Source organism: Pocillopora verrucosa, chromosome 8 (genome assembly GCF_036669915.1).
Source record: "Pocillopora verrucosa isolate sample1 chromosome 8, ASM3666991v2, whole genome shotgun sequence".
Classification (NCBI taxonomy): domain Eukaryota; kingdom Metazoa; phylum Cnidaria; class Anthozoa; order Scleractinia; family Pocilloporidae; genus Pocillopora; species Pocillopora verrucosa.
In genome coordinates this window covers 17,526,083-17,537,259 of record NC_089319.1, presented here as the reverse complement: position 1 = coordinate 17,537,259, position 11,177 = coordinate 17,526,083, and the positions used below count along the sequence as shown (strand labels likewise).

Sequence of the window (11,177 nt, the reverse complement as noted above, 5' to 3'; positions counted from 1 at the left end):
ACAGTAAAAGCAAATGTGCATTATATTCTTCCCAAGATTGCCGTTTCAGCAAATTCTTTGAAAGATGTATTTTTTTTTTTTTTTGCAAATTCTTGTTATCCAAACATTATGTATTAAGGAAATTGTATTTTGTTTGATATTTACGATACTGCATTTCGCGCCATGAAAACACATTACCCATGATTCCCTACAACCTTCGAGGTGGTTCGTACCATAAAAGGAAAAGGGAAATATTAAAGAAGACAACTCTATACATCACCTAGGAAGAAAAGAGAGCTTACTGACAAAAGCACGATAAGAAAGACAAACACCTGTCTTTGCCCACCTTTGAAATATCTCTTTTGCTTCAGGGTGAAATATTAGCCGCTAAGTGTAAAATTGACAAACATCTCTCCTACTGCTCATCCAGCCGACGAAAAAGAAAAAAAAACGTTTTGTTATGTTAAATTCGTCGATATTTTGTCACAAATCCTCCGCAGCATTGTTACCGACCAAAAAAATTTGCACCAGGGTACAGCTGTAACACATTAGCACCTGGCGTTCAAAAATAGAAATATATGCTGCGCCGTAATCTCCTCCTTTGTTACAGCGGAATCCGACATGAACTTCAACAAAGTCTGTCATTTCGTTTATTGCGAATATTTAGATCAACACTGTTCTCAACGCACAACAAATTTTTAGGCTAAAAATTTAATTTTCACTGAGCTTATGAATATTTTTTTTTAGTCCATCATAATTAACTGGTTGAGTTTGCTGTAAACACCACAATAAATTTGATTGGTCGGAAAAGGAAACTACAAATGGAAAGTGACAGAGTGGTGATTAATGCGGATTTATGCTGCACATCGAGTTTTTGTTTTAACATATGTCACCAAAAACGCACCAAAACCTCAGTATTTTTTCACGGCATGTGTCGGCCTCATTTCGATTCATTCAGCCAAATGAAGCTTTTGTTTACAGTAACTCTATCAAGGATCAATTCGTCTATGACAGTTATTTTCCTTCGTGTGGGGATATCCAGCAGATAAGCGCATCCACATTAATATACTAACCGCAAACAGAGGGAAAATAATTGCGATATTTGTAACCTAAACGTGGAAATCAATTAATTGAATGACGGAAAAAATCTTCTTTAGCACATTCCTCGTTTTGTCGTAATGCCACGGAAATTGTTTTGAAGAATATGATCAGTTGCTGCCCTATCAGGAGGGCGCTTGAATTTAAATGAGCTAAGTCTGTTGTCGATATCTTACAAAGACATCAAGATCTTAAACTTGAGATTGACAGCGAAAATATAACTTCAATTGTGAATTAACATGTACAGATCTAACCGCTAGATAAAATACTTACATTGCGGTCAAATGCGGCGGTTAAAAGCTTACCACTGCCATTTAGAAATTACATTTGGGTAACAACGACATAAAACCTCCCTGCCGGGCCATAAGCAAGTTATATTACGCTGAAATTTTGCTTCACTAAACCTTTTTTCCCACATTTTTATCATTTTTTTTAATTTCACCCGAATATGAAGGTTATGTTGTCTCTCAAATTGTCTTCCTGCATAAAGGCATCGTCTCCGGCTTCAAAATCAAAGGAGGATATATATTTTTTCGAAACAAAACCGCTAATGATCAAAAAGTATAAAAAAACCACTCATTTTAAAGAAAAAAGAAAAATATTAAATTACGTGCTAGTTTGAAGGTGAAAAGTGACGATTTGTAAACAGATCAGATGATGACAGCTGAGAGAAAATTTCAAAGATACAAAGGAAGACAAAAAATCTGTTTACCTTTGTAATAAGAAAAATAAGTGTTTCCTTTCAGAGAAGATCTCGCTGTAAAAATAATTGATGCTAGAGGTTTTCCTTGACGGGATCAGAGCCAGCGATGATTTCAAATGTGTTATTAAAATGCAGCAGTATTCAGTTCCAACCGGCTCACGAATTGTTCCCGAGTATGAAGGATACCAGGAAAAGCAAAAGGTATTAGCGAGTTGATACCGTACAACGAGTTGGAGACTGGGAGAGAGTGAAATCATGACAAAGGAGGAGAATTTGGGAGGTCTGGCGATAGCTAATCTTCAACCTTGTCCCCAGTAGCTTCTCGGTATTCAAAATTGATGGAAAGAGGTTGAGCTGTGTCGTTAAAACTCGACAACTTGCTCTGGTCTTAAAACAAATAAACAAACATCGAGTAACCAGGTCATAAATTTTGGTTTTATCAAATGATAATTTAAATTTGCCTTGTCAGAGAGTTTCTAAAGCCGAGATGCTTCGAGCGGTAGCTCTTCGTCATAGCGAGGTAGTCCAGCAAAAATGAGAGCTGCATATCTTAAAAAAAATCATCGATTTATTGGTGCTATTACGTTCATAATTTACTAAATGGTCCTTTCGCTGGATTAAAGTTTTTGATCTCTTAGTGATTTCAGGCCTTAAGCTCAGAAAATCACACAAAATAGGTAGAACTAATTAATGATACGATGTTTCCATTGGTGCAGTCTTGGAATGAGTGGCGAAAAACTAAAGTAACCACAGCGACCAATAAAATAAAGCTTTGCATTATCATTGGCCAATGAGAACTCACATTAAAATTACGCAAACTGCTTGAAGCGCGGGAAACGCAGGTGATCAAGTCACGAGTTTTCTGGACCAATCACATAACAAAGTTATGAAACACCGAGCAAGCCCGGATAACTTACGACAATCAGTTGAATGCCAGTATTGCACTATCTAATGTTTGTACGTAAGCTGGTAAAATAAAAAATCCCATGTAATTTCTACCTTATTGTAAATAACTAAAAGTCATTTTACAATCTCACAAGATAAAATCAGGTTTACAATCGTGAGGCCCCCAATTCCTCAAAAGAGGACATTCCATTTTTACAACAAAATTTGATCGAGATATCATTTTTACAACTGACTTAATAGATAACTAAAACCGAACCCCCAAAGAAAATGAAACTTCTACCGCACTAAAGGCACGTATGCTTGTATCGCTAAACACGAATAACCGCGTCGTTCTGAAAACATCAATGGCTGGCCAAAATGGCCGGCTTCAATTAAGCTTGTTTCACATAACAACACAAGCTGTGGACTGCACGAGATCCTCATCCTCCACCACGTACTTTGTTGTTCTGAGTTTAGCTGGTGTTTGCTTCACGTGGTCAAACGCGCTACATAAAGAGAAAATAATTCCTTACAAAAGAACTGAAAACCTTAAAATTCTAATATGAGAACGGTTTTGTAAATTTAATCAGCGTTTTTTTCTGTTGAGTGTAGAGCAATTTTCAAACGAGTGTCGAAAGACATCTGGGATTGCGTTGGTTTTGCTTTACTTTGCGCATGATTGGTCCAGAGAAGAAGCACCATCTTATTAACCAATTAGATGCAAATCTAACACCAATCACGAATTGGTCATCCGTTTTTTCCCGCGCTTCGCTTGTTTTACTTTGAGTTCTCATTGGTTCTTCAGGGTTTTTTCCTGTGTTCTGATTGGTCGCTGTAATAACTCTTATTTTGCTTTCACGACACTCAATCGAAAAACGCTCAAAATATAAAATCAAGAGCTGCTACAGGTCTATTGCTTCACAAGAGGTTACAAGACGTACACAACCTTTCAACGTTCTGCAAGGTAACAATTACTAGTAAAACCGTAAACTTCTCCTTGAATAAATTAATTTGGCAGACACGGGAAGTTCCTACCTCCTAAGAGGAGACTCAACTGCATGGACACAAGACATTTCGGTCAGTTTGGGTCTAAGGCAACGCTTCTTGGCCGCCTCATTCGGCGAGAAGAGCTAAAAAAAAACAGCAAGAACAAAATCCAAAAGTAATTCACCGAGGACTAACTCATAACAAGAAATCTGATGATATTAAAGATGAGTTGTTCAAAATGCACAAATGCTAGGTAACACATTTCATCTTGGTGGTAAAACAATTTTTTCTTTGACAAATCTCTTCGTTAAAAAACTAGCAGGTTAAATTTTGGGCAATGGAACAAGGAAACAAGCTGCCATATTTTTCCATCAAAAACTGTCGCCTTTGTAAATGTAGGTCCAATAAGGACCACAGAACGTAGAAACAACAAATAAACTTACATCGACTTCTAGATTCTCTTTCAAAGGAAATTTCCTCTTCTGTCCACGCGTCTTTATGCAGCTCTGCACAGCGCTTGCACCACCCTCAGTTTCTTTCATCTCTCCCGTTTCCCCGCAATATTTTTTTTTAAGTTCATCTGTGTTTGCACAATTGTTATTCGCCTTTTTATCATCTGCTGCACCATCAGTAATCAGCCACGGAGAGTTAATTACAGTCTCTTTACTTCGAGCTCGTGTTATCGGTGCGCTGCTTGGCGTTCTCCCATTCTTAGGCATTTTTCGAGCGCCTGATTTTGTCGACCGAGAAGGCGTTGGCTTGTTCAGCAGCTCTTTCCTCAGGGGGTAAAGGCTGTCTTTGATGCATACTGCAGGACTGGCACAATCAGCAGCGGCCGAATCCTGCACATATGCGTGGAAATCATAAGCGATAAATTGTATGGGTCAAACAGAATTAAATACATGAAGAACCTAACAAAAAGCTTCCTTTTATCATTTGGCTTTATTGCACGATTCAATTATCACACGAAAGTAACCCATACCTAAGCTTTCCTTCTTTTGTTTAATCACAATGTGAAAACGAACATCATATCATCATCATCATCATCATTGTCATTCTCAGTTATCATTTTCATTATCATATCCCTATGTTTGTTACAATAGATAAATATCAGTATCTAAGTAAGTGCGCACCTACCCCTCCCCTTCGATTTTTTGTAACCACCCGTCAACCATAGCCCGCGTATTCCACCACTTTCTTTCGTCAGCTCTCCCCTCCCCCTCCCCCAGACTTTCAGAATTGGCCATTTCATCACTGCCCCCTGGCTTGCTTTTCGAATGCACTTAATCATGGAAATCATCTCAAACCAAAAGAAATCATAAGGTTACGGTACCTGTCGGATGATACTTAATCCCAAACGCGCCTTTTTCGCCACGGATCGAGTCAAAGGAGTAGACCGCTTCGGAAGTTCGTAATCTTCTCTATTCGGCTTTCGTAAGGAGGCCCGGCAGCTCTTGAGGTCACTGCAGAAAATGAATATCGATTAACAATGTTTCCAAAAGAGAGGAATTTTTAATGAGTGTCGAGAGTAACTCGGGAAGCTTTGTTTTTACTTTACTTCACTTCGTTAAGAAAACTCGCGCCACACTTTCTGCCAATCAGAACAAAACTAGAAGAAATCACGACTTGTTACTTAGAGTTCTCATTTGCTGTTAAAGACATTTCCCCTTCTAATTGGCCGTGTTGCTTACTGTAGTTTTGGTTTTATGACACGCAAGCGAAAAGCGTTAGAATTCCCAAAAATTATTGCTCATGGATGGTCATATGAAAAGGGACTATTAGTATAGGTAATAACATGATTTCGAGTGCAGTTTGGTGTAAATACGCACGAGTAAATTTTTCAAAGACAACAAAATTACACGAGCCCGTAGAAAAGTCAAGACAAACGACATGAAAGCATGCGCGCGCTCTTTGAAATTTGCACGCGTGCTACAACTTTGTACTCGTGTTACATGAAAATAAACTCGTTTTCAGCCAATCAGAAGCGCGTAATTTTTGCATGTTCATTTTCAGTGAGGGTTTGGTCCTCGCGGTAACGCTATTGTAATCTTTGCGCCTCACCTTATTGCATCGCGAATTGATCGAAACCACGTCATTGCTTCGGTTCTTGACTTGGAGAACAACAGCAGGGATTTATCTTTACAAGTTATCTGTCATAAAACGGAGATAATTTTGAGACCAAAGCAGTTCCTTACCATCAAAAACACCACGAATTCACCCTTTAAGAGTGACAAGCATTTAAATTCTCCTTACAAGATCCCCCTCGAATCAAACATTAAGGTCACAAGAATAAGGGAAATGATCACCAACCATTCACAAGCTCTTGATTGTTAAACAAATTCTCCCTGTTAGCACCTTAGGATTTGTGTAGAGAACAGTATGGAGAATATGCATACTGATGTCAGGTTGTAAAGGGTTAGGGTCCAGTAATTCCATCCTTCTGAACAAGTGCTATCTTTACAACGTACCTTAAACAGGGCTCCTGCACCGGCGTTTTCGTCGTTTTCAATCGTTCCACCCAAGACTTGTTCCAGTTCGCAGTCGATCAATGGTAAAACGCGACGGCATAAGTACGAGCTGTGAACAACACGCAAAAAACTTGTAAGACCTGTACTTCAAGTTTACGGAAAACATTTGCCCAACTACCAATTTTTGTGCGCTGTTTCAGCTGCTCAAAGTTCTCCACAAGTTTTCCTCCTTTTCTGAAACTTTTGGTTTGAAATGATACACGGTACTAAATTACCACCAGCAAAGAGTTGGAAAAAATCGTTTTCCGGGAGTCTCTTTTCGTTCTCTTTGTTGCATGAGCGAAAAACCTTTTTACAAATAAATTATACGCTAACACATGCGTTCTTTCATACCTCTGATCTTTATCCAGTGAGCCACTTTTCTTGGCATAGAGGAGGATGTCGGAAAAAAGAAAAAACATCCTCTCCTGTGACCCTCGGTTACACACCTGTCCGCACGTGACAGAAAAAAAACTCGTCGGCAAAAGTTTGGTAATCGCCATTTGCAAACCTTCTATTTTCGCCAAGGTTACATCTACTAGCTTTCCATCGCAAACGCTCTGACCCGATTGGCCAACCTTCCCCACCCTAGATTTTTGTCTTAAACTTTTCAACAAAAGCGCACGTCATACATAAGAGTCATACATAAATTAACAAAAAAGATTTAAAAGAAGCACACAGAAAGATAAAAGCATGAAATTTGAAGTAGAAAAAACAAGGAGGTCACGCCCGTCTACAAACACTTATTTTCTCAGAGCATTGGAAAGCGACATTTTGAACAGCTAATAAACACTTTACCTTCAAAAGTGGTCCCTCTTTGATAAAGAGCCGCCCTTAGAAAATAGAAAGAATTGAAGATGAAAACGACTCAGAGCAATTTAACTCTGAAATAATCGTATTAACTCTGTGGCAATAATTTCACATCACATCACACTCTTTGCGCTAATTCCATTGTTACCTGGAGCAAGGATTTTCGGGGCTCCTTCCCCTGTCAATGAGTTCTGAATGGAGAGCATTTTCTGGAAGTTTTCCCTTTGTCGAATGTTCTCATTGATGTGATGTGCGACCTTGTTGATTTCAGTTGTAGCTTCTGAAACACATAATCAAAATGAAACTTTCTTCAGAGTCAAAAAATTTAATCTTTATTTGACACTGCTATTTTGTTATCCCTTAACGAAATGCTTACACTGCTGGTTAGAAGCATATACATGTACCATACCTTGCAGTTTCTCAAAATCAGGATGGTCTTTTGGAGTTTTGTTCAGAAGACTCTCAAGTAATAGTTTGTACCTGAAACAACAAATTTATATATAGAAATGAATTAAAGGGGGTAGTTTTCTTAGGAAACTATGGTGCTAAGTCAGTGTGAGGCATTAAAAGACAATTTAATTATCTTAATTGAGTTGATAATGAAAATTGGCCACCATAAAGAATTCCTAAAGCTGACAAAATGCTCAAAACATCAGCTGGAGGAACTCTTTACAGTGGTCAATTTAGATTATCAACTCAGTTGCTTAAACTGAATTATCTTATAATATTGGTGCATTGGGAAACTGGATGCACTTGAAGTTCACAAGCCACTCTTTATGTTTGCCACTGCTCCCTTAAAAAAAAAAAGAAAAAAAAACCGGTACTGCAAGTTGCTATAGTGTACAGTGGAGTTGGAAACTTGGTACAAAAGTGTATGTATCCCAACCTTGGAACTCGTTGCACTGGAGTTATCAGCAATGCTCCTAGATTCAGTCCCTTACATTCCTCATGCATTTCTTGCGCTTTCTTAAAATTTACAAACTCCTCACTCTTCTTTTCCCACTCCTAAAGAACAAAATGCATAAAAACACAAAAATCAACGGGTCATGTGATATAATTTTGCACAGGAAATAATTTTGGAGTTTGCCCAGTTACCATTAGCTTAACAAGAGAATCAGGGTCTAAACTTGACTTTTCTAAATAGGTGCAGAGTGGCTTAATATAACAACACATTTGTGTTTCAGTTGCCAGATGGAATGATTTGGTTGATAAAAAAGTCTGATTTGTACATTTGCAGCTAACAGAAAAATTCAAAAAGAGCAATTTTAACTCTATACACCCTAATATCAGTAAGCATATTATCCATACTGTTCTTTAACCCTTTAACTCCCAAAAGTGATTAACATAAAACTTCTCCCTACAATATTCATACATTTTTCAGTAAACAGGTAATCAGAATATTCAAACTTATCAGGTAGAAGCTACTATCTTGATCTAGCACCAAGTTCTCATAACTAATTTACAAGGAAATGTGTAGCAGCTACAGGGGAGAATCAACAATAAGATCTTGGGAGTTAAAGGGTTAATATACATTTCCTAAGGTGCTGACAGAGAACTTGTTTAACAGTCAAGATTTTCTTTCATTGGCAATCATTTCCTTTACCCTTGTGAATTTAATATATTTTGATTCAAGGGTGATATTGAAAGAAGAAATCCAGTGCTAGTCACTCCTAGGAGTTAGAGGATTTATGTCTACTAACTTGCTTTTGTTTTTTATTTACCTGCAGGGTAGCCTGTGCTTTAGCAAAATTGTTGGCATAGGTGCTGTAAAGTTTAATGAATGGTGCTAAGGCTAAAAAGGCATCTCCAAGGCCTGATGTTTCCATATGACTCAAGAGCTCCCTGTTCACTGCTTGAATTGACTCCACATTCGAGAAGATTGTGTTGAGTACATTTGGTGGCAAGATGCTTGCAACTTGCAGCGGTGCAAGAAATTGCTGGAATTTCAATTTATGACAGGATGAGATTGATCACTTACCCAATAATATAGAGTGTGTCTAATTGATTTATAAGAAGTACATTAAGAATTAAAGACTTAATCAAAACCATAACAAAATTCTTGACTGTGATTGGTTATCACCAGCCCAATTTGAGCACTAATAGGACAGTGTACATATCTTGCTTGTAATTGGACAGTGTTATGGGACAGTTAACACATCATGCCTGAGTAAATGGACAGTATGCGTCATGCGCACACGCCGTTAGTGTGTATTTTGCTGAGTAAACTGTTGTTTTTTTTTACGAAAACATATGAATGATATCTCATTCTTTCTCAAATTTTATCATGTAGTAGTTTTGATTAATTGGTAAAAGGGCTTTGTGTTGTCCAATTCTGCCTGTATTCATACTTGTGATTCACAAATCAGACTCCTGCTTCACATTGCATATCCCAATTTGTTATTACATACAGACTGAATTGGACTCCACTTGGTCCTATTACCATCATAAAGTAAGCCTTATGGTCCTATTAGTATCCCTCCAGAATAGCCTGCCACAAGATTAGTAGTCCAATAAAAGGTACAGTTTGATACTACCTATTTATACTCATGGATGGAGGAAAAAATCTGTAAGAGCTGAGGATCCATTAAAAAAAACAAACAAAAAAATCTGACAAGTAAGAATTGCTCTGTGACAAGAGCCTTCAGGAACACATTGATTCCTCTCAAAGTACCACAACACAAGTGTCCCTTCACTGCGAGGAAGTTTGAGGCATTGAGCAAGGCAAGCTGGTCAGAGGTCTGCAAGGGAATCTGACACTCATTATCAAGGCCTCAAACTTACTTGCAGGTGAAGAAACACTTGTGCCTCAGCCCACATCCTCCCAAACAAAAAATAATGACCTGCTTGAAGGCTACCTCTAGGAGCACAGGTTTTGAATTCATCCTTAACTTACTGATGTTATGGCATGCAAATGATCCTGATAGGTCTTTTCTGTGGAAAAAATCTCACTGATGACCTTTTTCCTCTTTCTGGCTAGAGTCTGACTGCGAAGCATGTGATTAAATTCAGCAGAAATTGCCTGACTTGTTTGTGACAGTTGAAGAGACAGGAACTTCTTGGCATTGTGTACTGTTGCGTGGAGAAAGACGAACTCTTATCAGCTTTGATGACAGCATGAATTCTCCTCTCATTTCTACATATTTTGTATACACTAGCAATAGGAGAGCGATAAACATGGCAAGATCTACAATACACCGTTACCTAACTGCATCTCGCTGAGTGAGAGAGTAGAGATTCCACTAAGGTTGTAAAAACGACCAAGACGGCATTCCTTGGACTACTTTCACCCAAACGATCAGACTACATGATCACTTGTTACTTCTGGATTCAAACCATTTACTAAACTACCCAGTGAAATATTTGAACGAGTTCATTTACTGAACTAATTGACTTGGCTCTTCCAAGCATATACCGACACATGTAGAAGAGGTGTTCATAAAGTTGCAGGGTATATGTATTCGTGTACGTACGGCACCAAAAGCTGTTTATCCACACATTATGTGAGTACATAAGATGACAAATTTCGGAAGTAATCAACCGAGAACAACCCTAAATCCGTTTCCTTCTCTGAAGAAATTTCAGATGGACTGATACGCAAACTCGACACTTGAAAACAATTGTGTATCAGAATGTATTTCAAAAGGTTTCCAACTTCCGATCAACTTTCAGTGTTTTTCACGTGTAAGCAATAAAATAAATGGCCATTAAAATCCTTAAAAATCCCTAAAGTATCGATTATACATTTTTGGAATCGTAAACGTATGTAAGAAAACATGTGAAGGTCAATATATATAAGCTTAGTTGATTCAAAACTTACACTTTGGACGAAACGGACTTGCATTTCCATTAACCGTGGCCATGATTTCTGCAACACTCTTTCCAGCGCCTGCTTTACAATTGATAACGACGGAAAAATCGACTTTTTGCACCTTTTCCGATTAAAAGAGATTTCAGAAACCAAAAATTGAGGAAACTCTACGGTAAACAACAACGAACATTCTAACGTTCAAACTTCCCACCCTCTGCTGAACGACAAATGACCTGGGTACTAAAGAACTCCGCTGGCCAGTGAAGTACAAGGTCTCATTAAGTTAGTCCAGTGCCCCTCTTCACGGTGTCCTATGCCCACGATCAATCTTTTTTCAATCCCTCTTTTACTTTCATCTACAATGAAAATCAGTGTCAATTGAAGAAATATATGCGCTCAA

General features: G+C 38.1%; 1 protein-coding gene across 1 annotated transcript; it reads right to left on the bottom strand.

Annotated features, from left to right (window-relative positions):
* Nucleotides 1-2,348: 2,348 nt before the first annotated feature.
* LOC131776680 (rho guanine nucleotide exchange factor 39) lies at nt 2,349-10,979 on the bottom strand. The gene is made up of 14 exons (XM_059092898.2): nt 10,787-10,979; nt 9,863-10,038; nt 8,691-8,906; nt 7,856-7,974; nt 7,379-7,449; nt 7,118-7,249; nt 6,958-6,992; nt 6,514-6,608; nt 6,121-6,229; nt 5,714-5,802; nt 4,986-5,115; nt 4,096-4,494; nt 3,701-3,795; nt 2,349-3,171 (listed from the first exon to the last, which is right to left on the bottom strand). Exons 1-14 carry the CDS (start codon nt 10,827-10,829, stop codon nt 3,069-3,071), a joined length of 1,812 nt encoding a protein of 603 aa, XP_058948881.2. The 5' UTR covers nt 10,830-10,979; the 3' UTR covers nt 2,349-3,068.
* Nucleotides 10,980-11,177: the final 198 nt, after the last annotated feature.

Excerpts from the sequence above, each read along its gene's own strand:
- LOC131776680 (XM_059092898.2), bottom strand. The coding sequence starts at position 10,829 with ATGGCCACGGTTAATGGAAATGCAAGTCCGTTTCGTCCAAAGT. Across the intron at positions 7,450-7,855 it reads CCAGTGCAACGAGTTCCAAG|GTACAAACTATTACTTGAGA; the intron begins GTTGGGATACAT and ends TTGTTGTTTCAG. Across the intron at positions 5,803-6,120 it reads GTGCAGGAGCCCTGTTTAAG|ATAACTTGTAAAGATAAATC; the intron begins GTACGTTGTAAA and ends GTTTTATGACAG.